Source organism: Agelaius phoeniceus, chromosome 2, assembly GCF_051311805.1.
Source record: "Agelaius phoeniceus isolate bAgePho1 chromosome 2, bAgePho1.hap1, whole genome shotgun sequence".
Classification (NCBI taxonomy): Eukaryota; Metazoa; Chordata; class Aves; order Passeriformes; family Icteridae; genus Agelaius; species Agelaius phoeniceus.
In genome coordinates, this window is record NC_135266.1 from 61,156,332 (window position 1) to 61,177,989 (window position 21,658).

A 21,658-nucleotide genomic window follows, 5' to 3' on the forward strand; every position below is an offset into this window, starting at 1 on the left:
CCATTGAATAGTTACCTTTCTGCAGCAGATCTCATTGTGTTGTTGGACTGGGCCCTTGTTCAGGCTCCAAAGCTTTGATTCATTTTTCTGCTTCTGAATTTTTACATTGTACTTCTGCTTCTCATTATGGTTGTGCAAATGTCTTCATGAGGCTACATCAGGCCCTTTTTTTAGTAAAAAGGCTGTTTGGAAGGTACCAAGACAATATTCCAGAGGTGTCCATTATGCTCATTTGACACTGTGCTCATTTAGACGAGTATTTCACAGTCACAGTAACAAGGCACTCTGGTTAACCTTATTGCCATGTATTTTATAAATGCTGCAGTTGCCTCTGTGTTGGTCCCTCATTCTATTAAGAGAGAGAGAGATGAAGTGTAAGATGTTGCTTGATGCATCAGCACTCCCATCATAAACTGTTGTAAGGATCTTTCTTCTCTGATAACAACAGACATTCTTTCTTTCATATCTTCCTCTAAATTTTTGGCATCTTCACTTCTCTCACATCCCTCTTTCCTGTGGTCAAAGCTCTTGAGAGCAGTAAACTCATATCTTTGGTGCTTATACTATTTGGTTTAACCCCAGCCAGCAACTAAACTAGGATGCTTGGTAAGCTGCTTCTTTGGTTGCCATTTACTGGCTATTGAGTTTTGCTCTTACAGCAACTGAGAAAGAGAAAAAAACCTGTACATTAACATAAAACAAGTCTGTGGTTCCTTCCACCTCTTGCAAGAACTATGATTAACAAATTCATACAACAGTAGGAACATTAAATCACAACAAATGGTAAAATACAATCTTTAGTGAGATGATAATAACATAGGATCACAGAATGTTTTGAGGTGGATGTGACTAAAGATTTTCCAGTTCCAACTTCCCTGCCATGAGCAGGGACACCTTCTATGAGACCAGGCTGCTCAAGATGGGACAATGAAGCTGATTTGTGGAATCTCTCAGATGCTTATGGCTGGAATACAGTTTGGAAAAAATTACAAATACTATATTTTGTCTATATAGCCCTGTGTCCATTTTTTAATTTTAAAAGGCATTTCCAGTCTGGAACCAAGTCCAGTTTTCAAATGCATTAAGGAAAAAGTATGACAGACTTTTTGTTTCAACAGAATAAAATTGTCTAAACTCACTGAAATAAAATATTTTTATATCAAAAATTTAAATAGAGAAGGAAATAAAATGTCCTTTATTTTTATTTCTTAATTCATAGTGTGAATTTTTATCTTGGAAATAAGATATTCCAAGATGTTGTAGGAGGAGAATTTGCCCTGAATTGCTGATTCTTTCTATACCAGAATTATTATTTTGGATTTATTTCAAGAGCACCATCAGATGAGCATTTTCTTGTCCCCAGGCAAAATGTTTTTCTCTGAGAATCAAGCAATTAGATCAGTACTTGTTGAGAAAGACAGAATTCCTTGATTCATTCTTTTATAGAAAAGAGATGACTTGAGTAATTTCTCAGAAATGAAAACACAAGAAAAGTTGCAACTTCTTCAAAGACAAGTGGCTTTTTTCCCGTGCTCCAAATTAACTGAGCTGTTCAAATGGAAGGAAAAAAAAAAAAGGTCAAAGATCAAAATCTGCTTATGGACACACAGAGAAAATAACATAATAACAAAGGAAGCTTATATTTCCAGTATCACTATATTAGACAGTAAGATCTTACTATAGATGGTCTTTCCTTTGAAAGATGGGAACATAGGCAGACTACTGAAGCAAAGGAAAGACATTTTTGTTAGGCAGGATAAATTAGTGGGGTTTGTAATTTATCACTAAACTGCAACAATATCAAAATATTTTTCCAGCACTAGAGATCCAAGATTTTCTTATAATTCCCTTTAAAAAATGCATTCACTAGGATGTAACAGAATTAGATCTTTTCAGAAGGATATTCTGCACTGCTTTTAGACTACTTTTACTTGAAAGAGAGAAATAGAAGTTCAGATTGCTTTATTAATGATTCCAAGCAACTTGGTCTAGGATTCAACTCTTTACCTCAAAATGGTGTTTCAGCAATCCCAGATGAGCTCAAAACAGCTTTTCAAGGGATCAGATGCCTTCCTTACCTCTTCCATATGTGTTCACTCACACAACAGCTTCAGAACACTTTTCAGACTGGAGTTTTAAAGGAAACAGGCATCTCTGTGGGGTCCTCAAAGTCTGAAGAGAGCCAAATTCACATGCATCATCAAGTCCCAATGTTTTTACACAGCCACCACTTTCTTTTTCCCTTTGGCCTTTACTGATGTTTTTGTCTTTTTGTCTCCTGCCAAGGACTACTTTCCACCCTTAGCCAGAAGCAGTGCCTATTGCTCCCTGTCTCACCTATTTAGAATGGGTAGTGCAGGTATCATATCACCACTGGAAGGCCTTTGGGAATGGAAATCTTCAGCATGATCCATTTCTTCATACTTGAACATGAGATAGTGATCAACCATCTGAACACATTTGCAAAAAATAACAGAGGCTTATTACCATCTACTCAATTTTTGTACACCACGTTTCATACAAAGATTTTTCAGCTGCTTACGCTTCTCATCAGGTTTTTTCTTCCTTCTGTTGGTAGTGTCCATTTCTAGTGTGTCCTTGCAGTGGTGTTATCAGATAACTCTTGCTCTGTGTAAAGACTCAGGAGTGCAGTGAAGGATGACAAGGATTGACAGCTATGCCCAACTGCTCTGCACCAAAAGTCTCAGCTGTCTCAGTCATGCCTTTGTGATTGGGACTGTACTAAATGTAGTATGAGGGTGGTCTCACACATCTCTTGAGGAAAGTCTAACTTTGGAATATTATTTGTCTTCACCATTTGTTGACACTCACCATGAAGTAGTCATCTGTCTGTGTGTGGTAACAAGATGGTATTTAGACTTAGATGTTAAACTTCATGAAACTGAAAGTCCTATTTTTCTGGCCTGTTTATAAACAGCAGTTAGAAGCTCCCCATGAAGAACTGTTGTCTGATGCTTTGCACAGTGTGGAAACAGAGTTGAGAAAACTTGCTGAGATTCCTTGGCTTTATTATGTTTTTCAACCGAATGATGATGAGGTAAGTTCGAGTAACACATTCTGATTTTAACTGAACTTAATTTTCTTTTGATAGGGAAAAGTAAATTACAATTTTTCATGATCTCTTGAGGAACTTTCAATAGTGTTGCCGGATCATTTCTGTCTGCTGTGAACAACCTTCTAAGCTTGGTGCCTTTTTTTGGTGTTTTATTCCCATCTGTGAATGTAAAGGTTTTGATTGATAAATAAATACATGAAACATATATTTTTAATTTATATTTATTAATACAAACATGTATAGAGTTAAATCCTAACATTATTCTTTACAGAAGTAAATTTGGGTCTTACTTTTTGAGATTAGCTATAAATTACCATCACAAGCATCTAATTTAACAGTTGTTTTCTCTTAATTAAAGGTAACTATGCCTCTTTTCTCATGCAGGATCCCCCTCTGGATTATGCTAAAAGAAACAATAGAAGTACAGTGTTTCGTATAGTGCCAAAATTTAAAAAAGAAAAAATTCAGAAGCATAAGACCAGCCCTCAGCCTGGTATGTGTTTTGAAATTGCAAGAAAAGTAGTAGCATTTGCAGGAAATGTGATTTTATGGGATTTTTTTGGTAAGAGGTGACAAGACTTACCTAAGACTAAAGTCAAACTGGAAAGCACCTGAGCTAACTGGCATCTTCATTAGGATAAATATTTCTTTCAGTGCATTTGGAAAACATTCAGTAGGACCCCCAGTACTACCAAGTGAACCAAAGAACTACTGTGAAAATACTTTGAAAGTTTTATCATGCAACAGGATCTGTGTCTTTGCTTTACATTTGGTTTACTCATAGCCATACAAGCCATGGGTAAACACATTGATTCCCTGTGAATCTCCAATTCAGGTTTTTCAGTTTAGTTTTAGGTGTGACATAACTTTTATCACACTGGTTTAATTAACCAGTTATTCTTAATTTTTGGGTGGGTTATCGGTTCAGTAAGTGAGACAGCTCAAACAAAAAATCATGATAGGCAATACTGATTTTTTAATTAGAAGTTGAACAAACTCCACCCTCCTCTCTTCCCATTTTTATTCGTGAGCTCACTTCCTTAAGATTATGTCCAGGACGTAATCAGTGATTAGATGGTCCTAAAACTGTTTCTATGTCTTTATTCTTTCAATGAACAGTTGATCACAATCTACAAAATCTTGCGGTTTTTGATCAGATCTAAGTTTCAGATTAGATATCCGATTTCTCTTCATTATAAAGTGAAGCAATCAGCATTGAATGAAGTTGCAAAATTATAGCAATAAGTAGCATAACTATTTTTTTTATATATGTGGTCTTAATGGGACTAATGTGGGCAACTAACCTTAGAGAACAATGTTTTACAGAGAGCTGCTTAATGGCCTGTGTAACACAGTAGCTTAAAGAGTACCTTTTGTCTTAAGAATTAAGAATACTAGAATCTGTTAATTAAAACTGGACTTGCTTGCTGCCATTGCTATATTTGAGGTACGGTTGCTATTTTAATTTTACATGTTAATTAGTTTTTGAAGGCTTCTCCTCTCCCTGGATGACTACTAATAAATTAATGACATACAGCAGAACAACATTAGACTTTGCATCACTGATCCTTAGCTGGTTTAATGTGAATTTGTTGGGACATGAGGTTTTAAAGGCTTTACTGAAGAAACTGGAGTAAAGCTGAAAGCATGGCTGCAAAGCAAAGAACCCCAACCTTGTTTAGATACTTTCTTGTGTTAACTGCTAACCTGTAACCTGCATGTAAAAAGGAAATTGTCAGTATTTGTGGAAAAGACACCTCTAACCTTTCCCTTTGCTAGCACGGCAATTCTACTCTGTTTTCCACTCTCTTTGGCCTAACCTTTGCTTGTGATGCATTTGAGCATGTAGAAATTAAGGGGGTTTTGCTCTTAACTTTGGTAGTTCAAAAATGGGGCACAGATGAAGTTGCTGCTTGGCTGGATCTGCTCAGTTTGGGAGAGTACAAAGAAATCTTCATCAGCCATGACATCCGAGGCTCTGAGCTTTTACATCTGGAAAGGCGAGACCTTAAGGTATTTCCTTTGTGCTACTTTTCTGCTATTGACCATTTTCTTTGACAAAACAACAACCAACTTTTCTTCTTTCCCTGCACTTGTCATTGCTTGTAGCTTGGCTTACACTGTGCAAATATGCAATAAACTAATATGCGCTGTCCTTGGGCCTGACTTTCTGAAGTACTGACTTGAACTCACAACTAAAAATATCTGTTTTATCCAAAATTTCTTTATTTTTCCCCCCACTTTATGCAGAATGATACAATGCAGTAGATGCAGTTTATGTCAGAAGGCATAGGAGAAGCACATTTGATATCTTACTAGCATCTGTGTAATATAATGTTTTCTTCAAGAGTTCACTGTTTCCATTAAACATGATCAGTACAGATCAGTTGATGGTGGTTATAATTATTTTGAATCTATCTCCTGCAGGAGCTGATCCGCTCCACATGATTTATTGTGTATATATTGGACATAGTGGGTGTGAGAGAGATAAGCAGCTTAATAAATTACAGTATTTGGCTTACATGGTGTTGGTGTTTGTGTGTCAAAATAGGTTTTCCCATCGGTGACAGACCTCTGATTTTGGCTGTATAGATTTTTTAAAAAGAGTATTTTATTTCAAAATTGTAAAACCTTTTTCCTCTGAGGTCAGATAGATAAATTTTGCAGGGAGAAATGTTATCCAGCAGTTTGAGGCTGTTATTTGAGCTTGCTGGTCTTTTTCAGGAATTACTTAAGTGCATCCATTATATGTAATAATAGTGGTTATATCTTTGGGGATTCATTAAATGACTTTTTCCAGGAACTTGGTAGTAATGAGTTCTTGGTAATGGGTTTTGCAACTGCTTTTAGCACATAAGAGAGGAAATAGGATATTGTATAAATTGCAAATATTTACATTTAGAGTGCAAGTCATTGTTCTAGCCACAGTGCAATAGTCTCCAGGTAGAGACAATATTTTCATACAAATGTGTTATTTTATGTAAAGTTTTTTATATCATGTGCAATCCTGATGTTATAAGGGTAGTGCTTGCGTTGTGTGACTGTTGCAATAGAAAGCAGCTGCTGAAAATAGCTGTGTTTCAGATAATCTGTTTGGCTGTTGTGTATTATTTTACTCTTTGGTATTAAATTGCCTAAGCTTCTTTCCATGGAAGTTAAATGCCTTTCTTTCAGGACAGTTTCTGACAGAAAGGGACAGTTTTAGGACAGTCCCTCCCTGCAAAACTTTAGAAATAGAAGACTGTCCAAGCAATCCACCACAGTGTTCCAGTGATGGATGTTGCAACTCCCTGTTCTGAATGAGTGCTGAACAAACTTAAAATTCAGCTGAGAAACTCAGCATCACACAATGCATAGGTTTGTTAAAATGTTAAGAAAATTTAAAGTTGGAATAAATTATGGTGGGTAAGATCAGTGTTAAACTGGACATGGCTTCTGGCCATGCCTTATTTCTCATGAGTACCAATTTGACTGCGTGCCCAGTGGACTGGCACTCAAACCAAGTAAATGTCTGCAGCAGGGTAACTACCAACCCGTATCCCTGTTGCTAAGGCTCATGTTGCTTCGGTGTATATAAAAGCCCATCACAAATGTCTGTGCCATAAAAAATCTGAAGGCTTGTCCTAGAGGGCCTGCAGAGAGCCAACTCCTCTATGCAGTGCTGCCTGGAGACATGTGGGATGAGGAGCTGCTCTACACAAGTTGCCAAAGGCATGCCCTGAGCCAACCAAAACCTCGCTCCAGAATCGCCCCATGTGCTCGTTAGCAGATGCCGAGAGCTTCCAAATCAGTGCCCTTCATAAGCTAGGCCAGGTTTTTGGCTGGGCATGGCTTGCACTCTAACAGCACTGAACTTAAATAGCAGAGTTTAGTGCTCGTCCTGCTGATTACAGGGCAGGGTCTCTGCAGGGAGCCAATTAAGGATGTCTCAGGCAGCCTGCAGTTTTCTCCAGTGACCTGAATTGGTGTCAAGATGTGTAATGTGCTACTTGGGAAATGAGGAACACGTCACAAGCTGCCCTGTGAATATTTCCTCCCTTTGGCTATCGAGGTGTGCAATGAGCCTTCAGTGCTCTTGCAAGCTATAATCTGTCTGCAGCCTCTCCTCCACTGCAAGGCCTGTGCTTCCTGACAAGCTAAACAAGATCACCATTGATTCATGAGTTCCTAACTCATGTGCAATACATTTACCTCTATTACCTTTCATGTCTGCAGCAGGAAAAAATGCTGCCTGTTTTAATTTAATCCTCTGAGCCCACCTTTCTTTTTGTGGTCAAAAGTAGAGATAAAAAGCGGTATGGAGAAGGATTTGATGAAACACTCTTCCTTTGCATGCATCACTGGAACAGATTGATATGCTGACAGAAGAATTGGGCACCTCTAATTGTATTTCTGCATAGCTTGTGGATCCCATTCTCAGGGAGCTCTGTGTGGCAACTGGCAAATGAAAAACCAGGATATCTCTTTCTACCCAGTCCTTGCAGTAATGATCTTTCTTCAGCCTCTTATGCCTGATTTCATTTAGGGGGATCTTAGAAATTTACACTCATATGATTTTCTTTTCCTTGATGAATAGCTGGGCAGTAAATTGTGTGTTATTCTGCAGAAACTGTAGAAAGAAGGTGTAGTTGTGACTTTTTTTTTTTAACCTTATTTAACCTTTATTTTAACCTTTTTTAAACCTTATTTATTTATTTAACCATGTTCCTATTCAGGCAGCTTAGTCATAATCAGAACTGCAACACATTTAGTAGGACGAGGGGATGATGTCTCTTTAAAGTTCCAAAGCAATGTTGGTTTCCTTGGAGAAAGGCTTTCCATGCCACAGATCACCTTGATAAGCAGTGCCAGTCAAACTAAAATCTGTGACAAGGACTGTGACACTTCATCCCTGTCTTTTGCAGTAGCATGTTTTGAAAATTTTTTTTATGGAAAAAGTTTTGTAAGATTTGTTAGATTTCAGACATGCTTTTAACACTGGGGATACAAGTAGGGTAGATTTCACATTTAGAAGATGTTATTATTAAGGAGTTCTTACATAAATTGTTAGTGGTGGTACATTTGGCCAAAAACTGTCCAAGAAATGGCACAGTGGTTAGGGAGAGCAGGAGGAGAGGTGATACTGTAGTTCTAAGGCCATATCTGGGAAAAAAGAAAGTCTATTTTTTTTCTTCAGATTCTGGGTACAGTTTCTTCTTCAAAACTGTAGTTTAGCCAAATTGAATTTTTGTTAACTAGGTATCAAGTAGATATGAACAGATTTTGTCTCATGCACCAATTCCAGAGATATTTGAGGCTCTTGTTCTCTGAATGATGCATGATGTGCTGCTGTAGCAGATCCTTTTAGTCCGAGATGAGAAAATTTCAGCAAACTTTTCTGCATAAGCAGTAAACTGAGAATACCAAATAGCATCTGGTGTCATGACTGTATAAATTCTAGTTTCCACCAAACTGAAAACTATTATAAAAGCATAAAAAATGAGGGGTTTTGTTGGGGTTTTTTTGCCTTGGAAGTGTAGCAGAAAGGGGTCCCCAAAATTTTTGATGAGGCACTTGAGACTTGCTGTTGTGATAAGCATTACAGCAACTTCAGCTGGAAAAGAAATAAACCCAAAATCTCTTGCTTCTGAATCAAAGGTGTTGTGAAATGCTTTACAAAGGCTGGTGGGAAGAGTGGCTGAGTTTTTTTGGAATTTCATAATATGTTTCTTTCTTCTGATTTTGAACTCTGGCAGCACCTCACTGTATTGCTTATCCAACAGAAGTTCTACTCATGAAAATATATTTGTTCTGAAGAATTTTTAAGTTCTTAACCTTTAAATTGTGTGGTTTGTTGTGGTTTGGAAAGTATCCTTATGGGTTTTCCCTTATGTAGAGTTTCTTCCACATAGCAACTAGGCTATTTCATTAGTTTCAGTAGTCATGTGTGGCTTTTTTTGATTCACTTGAGAATTAAGTTTAACATAAAAAGGACAATATTACAGAAATGTAAAATTATAAATATTACTGTCATTTTAGGATGAATTTGACTACTACCTACATTAACTATTCTTAAATTAAAAATGAGTACTGCATTTGTTTATAAGTGAGATGACTATTAGTGAAAATAAAATAAATTTATGTGATATGGAAAATCATAAGGTTTTTTCCAAGTAGTTTGTGAACAGCACTTGCTTTGGGAACTTTTATGAATAAACTGAGCTCCTTAACGCTGACACCTTTGTGCCAAAGTCCTGTAAAGGATGACTATCTATTTATAGTGCTGATAGTTTTCAACTGAAAAAACAGCCAAGTATTTTTTCTCTCTAACATAACCAGAATTCAGTCTTGACTCTCTGAAAATTAAACCATCTTTTTAATCTTGGCTGTGCTACCTTTATAATAAAATAATTAATTCATGCCCATTTTACCACCCCTTTCTTCCAAAATTAAATGCATGCTAACATTTTAAAGTAATATAGAATACAGATTTTTCTGAGGTCTCTGTGGCTGTAGAAATGTAGATACAGTCTTTGTGTAGAGTACATATGGAATAGTATATATGCTTTCATTTTCCACTCTTTATGAGAAAAATTTTTTCAAGCTGCCTAATTACAGTCCCTTCTTTTTAATGTCTCTATATTATTTTTAAAAGAAAAATCTTTCTTTTAAAATGAAATTATTTCTCTTTCAGAAAAATGGTGAAACTTTTCTAAATTTTTTTTAGTTATTTAACCATAATCTATTTATGTAAGGTTTATTCTACTAATAACTAGTGTTTGACTCTGCTGATTGCTCAACACCCCTAAAACGTGGTTTTTAAAGACTTTTTCATAGCTGAGTTTTACAGATAAGGGAAGCAGATTTCCACCAGACTGAGCTGAAAATTCATTAGAGTGGTGGGAGATCATTAGCACAGCTGGGCATCCCATTCTGTTTCTCTGATCATTGGACCAGCCAAAATTGAAAAAGGATGCTGCTAAAGCTATTACTAATACTGGAAGAAGTTTGCTACAAAAAATTCTTGTCTGTTGTTGTGTGCAGAGACTGATCTGGAAACCAATAATAGAAATATTTCAGCTGATGTGAATGATTTAGTGGCTACAAGGAGATTTGTGCTTTTTACATTTCCTTTGGGATATGACTATCATGTTTCTGAGAATTTTTCTTCCAGCTCTCTAATCAGGAGCATCTATGCTAGGAGATGTAACCTTTTTGGAATGAAAAACAAACTCTTTCTATTGCTCTCTAAAGGGAAGTTGTCCTACATGCCTGTAGCCATTACACCCACTTTCCCTTGAGAAACTGGGGATATGTGTGTTTGCTGATTAAAGCAGACATCATAAGGCCTCAGATCAAGTAACATTGCTGGACAGAAGTTTCAATCCATCACATTCTACCAAGCATTTGGTTGCTGTGTTAGAGAGGAGGGGGAGATTGTTCTCTTATTTTGCCAGAAATTGTGAAAGGTGTTTGTATTTATAAGTCAAGCCAAAGATGGTTTTGATGTATATTAAAGTGCCCTGGGTTGTTGCTGTTGCAGGTAAGTAATGTTTTGTCTGCCAGACAGAGAGGGATTTATTGTATGCTCTTAGCAGTCTTTTTGTAAAGCAACTCTTGCTAACACTTCTGGTTACTGTTGATTGCAATGAGCACATTTCTAGACATCTGTTGCATGGATAGGTCATAATCAATGGGGTTTCTTTTTCCCATTTTTAAAGTAAACTTCCTTCTTTTTTTTCTTCTCTTTTTTTTCTTTTTCTATTTTTAAATTTTCTGTAGGACCTGGGGATAACGAAAGTGGGTCATATGAAGCGAATTCTCCAGGGAATTAAAGAGCTCAGCAAGAACACCCCTTTGTCTGAAGTGTAATTACGCTGGTGCTTTTCTTAAAGAGAGAAGAGAAAGTTGCTGGAGAAGCAAAGCTGTTGCAGGCACTTGGCTGTCCTTGTAGTTTATGGAAGAATAAGCACTGGTGTTTGTACAGGCTAGCATCTCTGAATTCTTGTGTGGTGGAGAACTTGCAGCAAGAGTACAAAAGGATTTGTGCCAAAACAAAAAGGAAAAGGTGATATGTTCTGTGAAGATGTTTTCTTGGTGTGCAAATTGGCCAGTTTGGATAAGCCCACTTTGGTAAATCGGTCGGTTGATGGTGAACTGCAGTGACTGGAAAATATAATCAAGGAATGATTGCTTTGCTTACATGCAGCTCAGTATGCCTCTCTTTATGCTGCAGCAAGATGCCACTGTACAGCATGAGGTCATCTGGTTTTCCTTCCGAGGCGCAGCTCTGTAAAACCTCGTGTGCAGGAGACCAGGAAATCTGGAAGGTTCAACACGCGAGCCTGGCAGTGCCGCAGGTATCCAGCACTCGCTGGCCATGCAGAAGAGGGGAGAGATACCTCATGATACCATGAATGCAAACTATAATGCATGGTGTGCCTGCCTGAATTGTCTGTTGTTCTGTTGCATGACACATCTGATACTTTAAACACTTGAACAACTTTTTTATCGGTTTGAATGAGATTTAATTTATTGCTACTTGAGTGTCTTTTTTTTTTTCCTCCAGTTTCAGGCACTTTTCTATTCTTCAGTGTTGTGTTATGCCTAAAATGTGTTCTATGGCAAAGGGTGTGTGGGTGTGGAAACTTAGCATTTGTGCCATATTCAGCAGATTATATATGATTGAAACACTGTACAGTTAGATTTTTAAATATATCATGTACAGAAGGTTTATCAGGTAACTAACTTATGAGAATTTTTGAAAGACCGGTACCTCACAAAAACATCAATTGGCTTCCTGCATGGAAAATGATAAAGAATCTTCTCAATGGTGCATTTTAATGTAGTTATTCAGTTATCTTAAACAGCTGTAGCATATTTGAACTTGTAGGCACTAATGGTTTTATTTATTCTATTGTTCAAAAGCAGGTTTAAATATTAATGAAATTTTCTTAAAGAAAAATTTAATTTTATTTATCATACATAAGAAGATATTTAAAATGTAGCAGCTGGTTTGATTTTTGTGGGGTAAACTTTTACTTGTTGCTAATTAACTATTAATTTAAAAATGCATCTGTATGCATTTCTTTACAAAGGTATCCATTTGTTTCTTGACAGCACTCCACCATCAGTAGACCATAAAAATGAAAAAACGCAGACTATAAGGTTTTAGGCTATGCATGCTAAGATGAATCACATGCAAGACAGTAATCCATGAGTGTAAACAGCTTAAAAAAATTAAAACCATCTTTGTTTAGATATTGCTCTAGACCAGAGTTTGTAAGGTTACACTTTACTTAAATGAAACAGGTTCATTATTTAATTTCCTGGTAAACTTTTCACAAAAGAATTAATCTAGACAAAAAATAAATTTTAGATATCTACCAAAAAAATCCTACCTAAATGTTTGAGATGAGATGACTTTGCACCACCTGCCAGAAAACTTGCACAGAATTGCTCTCTCCTTGCTGTTTCTAGCAACGTGTCATTGCAGCTCAAGGAACACTTGACTTTCATTAATCAAGTAGCTTTGATGTTTCCTAAACATGAGAGTATCTTAATATCTATGTATGTTTTCCTCATCGGCAGCAGAGTAAGGTTTCATTTGGTTTTTACCAAAACTTATTTTCTTGTATAGAGGGGCCAATGTCAAGTACTGCATCCTAGTTTTGCCCTCCATTTCTCATGCATATGACCGGAGTTGTTCCATGGCAAGTAGATGGGACTCATCCCTTGGAAAGTAAAATCTATTATACTCGTTGTTTTATTGGAGAAAAAAAAATCAAAATAATCAAACAGGCTTAATTTTTATCTTATTGTAGTACTTTGTCTTCTTGCTGCTGTAAGTTCAACAGGCACCACTCTGGGAGTTCTGTGGACATAATGATTATTCTGGTAAGCAAACAAAAGTAAAAGGCTATTTTCTATTAGGTTTTGCATACAAAATAAACCAAAATGCATTTGCCAAATGATATCACTTTCAGGCTGTTGTATGAAAAGCATATGAAAAAAATGCAAAGTTAGGCAAACAATGGAAAGTTTGTTGGTTCTGGTTTTATTTTAATGTACTTGACATTCACCCCTTTCATGACATTCAGAGGACATCTGCAAAGTCTTTGTAAGCTTTATTTCCTTTTCCCTTTAGTTCTCCATGAGCTACACTGTATTTTAACGTGTGGCAGCATTTTAGCATATTGACATTATAGTAGACAACATAGGTAATCTGGTCTGTTCAAGGACATAATACATAGCAGAACTTTCTTTGCTTTCCTGATTGTGAGATACAATCTCTTTACAACTCTCAGCCTTGCTGTATGTAATGCATTAAGATGGGCTATGGATCCAGATCTCTTCAAGTCACTGTAGAGGTCTATGCTGAGTATATTAAAAAATGGGAGCTGCTTTTGGGCAGGGAAAATGGGAAAATTTTGTTTGTAACAGCTTTCTTATGGCACTCCTCAAATTACCTCAGTATAGTACAACTGATCAATGTTCATTTTTCTAAATGACCACCAAAGAATTTAACTTTGATTGTCCTAAGCAGTTTTTTTAAACATGTGAATAAGAAAAAACAAAACTGTATCATTAATGCTGTATTTATTAGACGCCCAGGAGAGCAAATTTTATGCAACTCTATGCCTTAGACTAGTGTTGGCTATGAAGTGCAAATGCATCTGACAAGGAGGCTCAAAATATTTTTACAGGGGTTCTCTCTGGAGGTTGTGGGTTGTAGCTGTGTTTAAGTGATGTGGCTTTTTTGAAGACCTGAACAGTGTTACTCTCTCATGGTTATTCTAAATATTGGGGCTTTTTCCTTACTGCTGTAAAAGTCCCAGCTCCTAGAACTAAATACATTTTTTAAATATACTGTATTCTCCCTAATTTAATCCTGCTGTAAAAAGTGCTTCAAAGCACACATCCCAATATCTCAGCAAAACCAAGGTAAACACATCCCTAAAAGCAGTTAGCTTTTTAGAAAACAAGATCCTGTGGAGCCTGATTCAACATGCTAGATTTATCAAGACAATCCCTATACAAAGTTTAGTGGATTAAAATTTTCCTCCCCGGTCAAATACATGCGATTTTTGTGGTCAGTATACATTAAAGCCTGAAGGGAGAGCAGAGTAATCTGCATTTTTTTGTAGTGGCTGGTATTCTTATAGCTCTACACCTCAGAGAGAGGAACACAAGAGCTGCATGTTTTGAAATTGCAGCAGGTTGCTAAATATAAGTTGCTGTTTTGTCATTTTCAAGTAGGATTTTCTCAGTGCACTGTATTTGATAGCTGTAGCAACCTCTGATTTAGATCATGCAAGTTTTGCCTTTATAAAGCCTCATGACTTCTTCTTAGAAACTGAATGAAATCAAGCCAACTCATAGTTTTAGGTGTTGGGGATGTTTTGCAATAATTCAAAGAAAAGAAGACTCAAAAATCAATTTTTTTTATAAGATGGCAAGGGAAAATTTTCTTTGATACATTTTTATCTCTCTCCCCTTAAACACTATTCTTTTCTCCTGAGTGTCTCTTTCTTTCAAAGAAAAATGCTTTGAACTTGGAAGAACAGTAAAGTGTAAAGCATATGATCAAAAACCCTCCCAGACTATTTCATTCCAGTGTTTCTTGTTTTGGGACTGGAATTAACATGCTTGGTCCTGTAAATAATAAATAGAAATCATCTTTATCTTTCTATCCCTGGCCAAAATAATTAATACTGCAATCCTGCATTGCTGTAATTCAAAGGAGAGGTGTTGATTTTTTTTTCATAAATGTCCATTTTATATTTTTCCATGCTTTTTGTAGAGAAATAGATAACCTGCCAATTTTACTTTTTAATTGAACTTGCTCATGCTATTAATTAAAATTTCATGAAGCCTTGATAATGAATATTACTTCAAGGGTAAAATTATCAGTGTTTTTCAATGCATGTGGTTTCATTTCAGGAACACTGGCAGGAGACCTTTTCCACATGTAATGGAAAAATAATATATAAAGCAAATATGAGAGGATGTTCCATAGTCCTACTTTAAAAACAGTTGTAATGATGTACTTGCAAGACAAAACCCCCTACGGTGATTCCATTTTGCTTGATGCTTCCTGCTAATGATTGCATTAGTAGTGTTTACAGCTATTTCTGCAGTGCTCTCTGTGTGCCCCTAAATATTAAGTTCTTGGCTATGAGTTCAACAGTTCTGGTAATTAATAATTAGCAGTGCAAAAAGTCCTTGTGAAAGGTAAAGTCACAAGGAATGTATCTCATTGAGGATAACGGAGCTGGAGCAATTTGTTTAGCTTACAACCAGAAAATCATCTTGTCACTTGTATGAGGAAGTGAGAGCCACAGAAAATAAAATTAAAGAAGTAATCTTAAATTTATTTTTTCACCCCAATAACTTAAGTATCTCTCAACTGCAGCATCCTGTATACATTTATAACACAGGCTGTCCTGTATTTTTTATTCTGTTTTCATGGATTGTATGTTTTGTGGTATGATTTTCATATCATCTAGGTTTGATGCTGCTTATTCTAACTGCGAGGATTTAATGTTTGCAAGAACTGTACATGACTGTATTGCTGTCTTAAGGAACAGGTGTTTGATGACTTGAGGAAGCTGAGGAGTTTGGACAGGATTTAAGCTTTGGACAGGACTTAAAATATCTCTACTTTCTCTTCAGAGATGAATAGTAGCATCAGCAGGATTGATAAAGCATCATTTGGTAATTATCAATATAAATTCTTTACTGGTTGTCTAAATTTCTGTATTTATATCTAGAGTATAATGTGGAATTGATCTTTTTTACAAAAACAAAAAAAAAAAGTTTTCTAGTTGTTTTCTACTACTGTTGCATTAGTAGAACTTGCATTTTATAGCTCTGTTAAGTGTTAGCTTACATACTTGAAATGTTTGTTTCTGCCATACAGAAGACCAGTGTTTCTCAGAAATTAGAATCCATTTGGAAGCCATCTGGAGACCTTGAGAGGACTATTTCTGTAGCCATTTGGAGCTAATACCAAAATTCATAGCAACTTCTTTAGGCTTAATAGTGATCACCCTCAATACTTTACCTGAAAAAAAAAAATTTTTGAAAGGTTTATGTTTTTTTTCAGTGCATAGAATTAATCTTAAAACATCATCCCCTTGTTATATGTAAATTAAAAAATATTAGCATTGTTAACACTTTTGCAAAGAAGCAAAATGCTGATGAATACATACTCAAGAGTATTCCTGGACAAATTTTAATCAATTTAGCTGTAGTGGTTAAAGACTTATCACTTTCAGAGCACTCGACAGAAAATTCATATGTGCACATGATAGAATTACAAACATCTGTTTTAAATAATTAAAGACTTGTTTCTCAGTTGACAAAAACTTGATGAGCACTCTGATGGGATTTTGAGTTCCTATAACCTATTGCTTGTATTAGTGAGGCAGAAGAAGTTGGTGCCTCATTTATGTTTAACACCAGTCATACCTTTATTAATGTTTCTACGTTTCTTCCCAGCTCCTGTGTCTGGATGAGCTCCCAGCTTCTGGCAAGATGAGACCCTTGCATGTCTCTCCATGGTTTCTGTTCAGAACAGCTGGACAGGCAGGCCAGGAAAAAGTTATAGGGTGCTTGAGGAGAGAAAGATACACCAAGGCTTCAGTCTCCAAAGCCTAGCATAGCCATGGTGGACTAAAATCTTTTAAGCTGTGTTTTTACAGTCCCTGCTGGAAGCTCTATCTAACAATTAGCACGACCTACCAGAGTGCCCTTGGAAAGAGAAGTGTTTTGGCTAACTCTACCAGCTGTGTAAGACATTGAAGATACTGAACATTATGATAGCTATTAGTAGGACAATATCCAAATGGCCAGTGAATATTTTATTCTGTGGAACAAATACTTTGGGAAAATATAGTTTGTAGTATTATTCAAAGACTAGTATTAGGAAGAAGCTACTGAATATGCAGTGTGGTATAAAATTTTAAGTCATTTGCAACTATCTTTTTCCAAATTCATTGGAAGCAACTATTTTAGGGAGCTGTGTTTGATCCAGGTAGACAAGAGCGTGTGAACTGGAAGTGGGAACAGGAAGAAATGAACTAAAAGTAAAATTGGATGGTTTATTTTCATTATGGAAACTGTGTGTAAAGCCAAAAAAAAAATCTCCAGAGTGCCCCAAATCCCTTCTATGACTTCTTAAAGGGAATAGCATTTTAAGCATTTTTTAAACTAAAGCATTAATTGGATAAAAACCAACTTAATTAATAACCTGACAGTGTCATTAACAGGGAAAGAGTTAGAGACACCACTGTTTTTCTTCTGGTGTTAGTTGAAGTAAGCTCTGTTTGGGACTAATTCTCTTTGCAGTCATGGTCAATTATTTTGTGAATGGGGAGACTGAGGAAAGCCATTCAAAGCTGCTTGGTCTTGCTTTTCAGGGATGGGGAGAGCACGTGTGCTGAACAGTAGGGCCTGGAGGCTTTTAATGAGAATTTCAAGGATACAAGATTTTCTAGTTGAATAGTTTAGGAAGGTTTACAAGGAGCACACAGGCATACAGATTCTTACTGTGAAGGTTCCTAGTAGCACTGTCCTCTCACAAGATGCCATGTCTATACATTGAAACAGGCATTTGGACTGTGTGCCTAGCCACATTCCAGAGGATTTTTTACAGGCATCTGTCACCTGTACTTTCTGTCTTGGTTTTATCTCTCCTTAAATCGGGTACCTTGAAAAATGTGGTTGACCATATTCAACAAAAATTACCATTTTTCCCACTCAAGGAGCACAGCTTGTGAACCTGTCCTGAAATAATAAGTTTCATTAGCCATCTTTTTACATCAAATCCTTTGAATCCTAAAAGAGCTGAAACTCTTTTAGGCACCTCCCTAGAGCTGCCAGTTACCTTAGGAATTTAATATGCTTGTGTGTCGATGGGATCATCAAAGGGCAAGGTGATATTCACAGTGGCAGATGAGACATGGAATAGATGGGATTTGTACATAAGGAGTACAAGCTGTTGAGATGCTCCTGGAAGGTGAAGGGGGCCCTATCTCTGCACCTTCCCTCTGGCTCTTCTTTGCTGCTGTCATCACACACAGTCATATAATATTAGCAGCTTCTTGTCTTAATTCATGGTGATATCAAACCAATCAGTCACTACTAACAAAACTTCTCACTGTCACATTTGTCTGTCTAGAGCAGGTATCTTCAAATATTGAGCACTATGGAATTGCATTATTGTATTTTTAAGGTATATTCTGGGATTTAAGAAAGGTAAATTTCATCTAAAGGTATTTCAAAGGTTCTGAGAGGATCCCAGCCCAGCATGGGTGGTTTCTGTCATTAGCCAGACTTGTGACTTACACTGGTATTCCAGTCAAGTACATCTGTTCATTAACTCTGTAGTAACATCCACTTACATGCATGAGTGGATGCATGAAGTACACATGGAAGCATTGCAGAGATGGGACACTGTCTTGTTCTCTGCATAACTCAGATATTTGTGTCTAAATGGCAGTTTGCAGCAAAGAGCTGAAACACATGATTTCCACTCAATCCAAACCTATATTCAATTGAAAATGAAAACATCTAAAATGGTTTGCAAGGGTTTAGGTAAAATCTGATGTGTACTCAGTAGTTTCTGCCCTTTGTTTCCCCTTCTTCCTGTTCATTCCACAAGAAAGTCCATCATCTTTGCAGTCATATAAATCTTTTGGGACTTAGGCATATGCTGTGCTTTAAACAGTACTTCAGGCCCCTTGGAGATTATTCTTGTATTTCACTTACAGCATTTACACGTAAGCCTTCAGATGATTTTCTTGGAGAGAAAATGCTCCTCACATAAAAGCGATCCTCAAATTGATCATGGGTAGGCTTTTGTATGCCATGCCTATGAATGTCATTCTCTTGCCAGTATTTGTGTGGATGTGTGTAGATATGTAGTACCTAGTTCATAGTGTTTATGTGAGAGCACACCTGTACATAGAGATGTATATACATACCCTGGTTTTGCCCAATATAACAATGCCAACTTGTGTGTAGAGCCAAAAAACTTAAAACTATACAGTGCTTGAGATGCTGCATTGTTTTTATTATAGTATTTTTTATATCAGATAAATTGCAGGATGTTTACAGATGCTTATTAATATTTAACTTATACAATGGGGTGGCAGGATGTTTATGATTGTTGTCAGCTAAAGAATTGTACATGATTCTGGGTGAAATTTTGGCTTTTTTGAAATCCTTGGCAAAACTCCCATTGATCTCACTGGGGCCAAGATTAAACCCCTCTGAATCTATTGTTTACTGTCTATTTTCCTACTGTGATAGTTTTTTTAATGAGTGAAATGTATTTATTTTTTTCCCAATGTGAAATCTGCAGTTTCTATTTGGATTTTTCTACGGAACCTGCAAACTACAACACAGGTGGGAGTATATGCCTCAGAGACTGTACAGAATTTTTCATTGATCTGGTCCTTGAATATGTCTAAGAAAATACCTTCTAAAAAAACTTTTGTAAGATTTAATACAGAATCATCTACAAAGAGATCACCTTTCATGCCTCTCTCACAAAGAGGGAATGCGATGTGGCAGGTGAATGTGAGAAGTATTCATTGATAAATAAAAAGTAGTCCTGTCTGTTTTCTGTACCTACTGATCTCATGCAGCTCACCTGTCTCTGCAGATCTGGTATGAGACACTTGAAGTACCTTATCCAAAAGTACCTTATTGGGGAAAAAAAATGTTACATAGTAAGTATTTGGCTTTAAGCTTCTCATCGAGACTTGGAAGTATCTTCAGAGCCAGTGTGTTGAATGACTTTGTATATTCCATGGATCAATTAAAATTAGGAAAATGTTAAGTGGTAGGGCAAGTCAGACAACTGGTTGACATTAGAGAAATCACTTGTCTAGAGGCAGAAGGAACAGTTCTTTAATAGCACAAGGAGGAAATGTACCATAATGCAGCGCTTCCTAAATCCCTTTCCAGGGTATCTTTTCATTACATATGCTCAAAGTGTATTCTTCCTGTAAAAAAACCATATGGCTGTGAAACAGCTAAGTAGATGCATCCTAATTTCTTCATCTAAGGCTAAAATACCATTTTCGAATAAGAGCTGTCATGCACTTTGAAATACATATGTTGGGAACAGGTAAGTTTATATTTATCATAGATAGTCATCCCAGGGATGGTCGGACTTGTAAAATGAGGTAATTATGTCAAGGTTATCAAAAGCTGAGGAAATAACATAGCAGACACCTTCCTTCACAGGGCTCTTTCTGAAAACATCTGTGCAAATGCCCACCACTTCCAGGAGTCTTTTCCTATAATTTCGTTTAAGAAAGGATCATATTCAGATTTCTATCCTTCCCCTTGCTAATAATGCAGGAAGTTTGCACCTTGGTTGAACTTTCTAGGAGTTTGTTGGCTGTAGAAATGGACCTCAAAAGAATAGACATTTGAGGCAATCAGTAGCCTTGTGAAGGATACACAAGGCTCTGTCTGGGCTTGTTAGTTAGTCTGCTAATGTGGTTCTGATCACAGATTAGTGGGGGAAAAGCTCCTGTGGTGCTCCTGCTTCACTTGGTGACAAGGCTCCATGGTTGTCAGTGGGGGCAGAGGGGCGCCCAAGCGAGCAGACACCTTTCCTTTTGCGTGTTGGTTGGCTTTCTGCAATTCTAATCAGGGCTGGAGTTCAGGACACACCTTTGTTTGTCTGCAAGGCAATGTGACAGCTTAGGAAATGAGGAGGAAGTGGCTGAAGGTCTGGATTCTGCCTTTGGTTTCCTGCCAGTGGAGCTGGTGTAAGACTGGGGGCAGTGTAGTTAACCTTTGAGTGCCTCACTTTCTCCACCCAAGGGAATAGGGATGCTCACCACCTCTGTACAGCCCCCTTGAGTCCTTTAGGAGAGCAGTGTTATGTAAACTGCTGACTTTTACCCACACTATTACATGTAGTAAAAATAAATTACTTCTGTCCATAACACTGCAAGAATTGCTTTTCCTAGTTCCAGTTCTCTTTGATGACCTACCATGTCCTGGGCAGTCAGTTTTAAAGCTTAGCAATTGCTCTAATACTTAGAATTACACACATAGCAGGCTCTGTTTGCTGCAGAAAAGAGTAAAACTTTAAACTGCCTGACAAAACTTGCCAATGAAGTATATCTAACAGAGCAGGGGTGTAACTTTTGGCTTTATTTACTTGTAATAATGGTAAGGAACAGTGAATTTTGTTTGTTTACATACTGTTTACAATGGCACAGTTTTATTTTTAATATATAAAAACAATTGAGGTATTTATTGCATATACTATTTTAAAGATGTTTTATGTGTTTTCACCTTTGGAATATATTGTTACATTTCCTTGTACAGATAATTTGGGTGGCTTTGTTAATATAGTTAGTAATTTTTATGACTACTAAGTGACCAGTTTTCTGTGCCTTTTTATTGTTGGATGCATGATTACATATTTATTATTGTATGGAAGTCACTGAGATGTGTATTTTTGTATTCTGCTGGAAGCAATGGTTGATTTTATTGTACATGATAAGAGATGCCTTCCATAGCAGGCACTCGTATGAGATCTTCCTTCTCAAATAAACAGAATGCATTCAA

At 36.7% G+C, this 21,658-nt stretch overlaps 1 protein-coding gene across 3 annotated transcripts in view; it reads left to right on the forward strand.

The window, feature by feature from the left end:
• DGKH (diacylglycerol kinase eta) overlaps positions 1 to 21,658 on the forward strand; it is a 159,803-nt gene extending 138,145 nt beyond the window's left edge. For 2 of the 3 annotated variants that reach the window (XM_054654464.2, XM_077173660.1), the window contains 4 exons: positions 2,939 to 3,058; positions 3,461 to 3,569; positions 4,959 to 5,089; positions 10,838 to 21,658. In XM_054654464.2, the coding sequence (XP_054510439.2) occupies positions 2,939 to 3,058; positions 3,461 to 3,569; positions 4,959 to 5,089; positions 10,838 to 10,927 (450 nt within the window). In that variant the 3' untranslated portion in view covers positions 10,928 to 21,658. The remainder of the gene's footprint in view (positions 1 to 2,938; positions 3,059 to 3,460; positions 3,570 to 4,958; positions 5,090 to 10,837) is intronic. The other variant, XM_077173659.1, reaches the window with a different exon arrangement.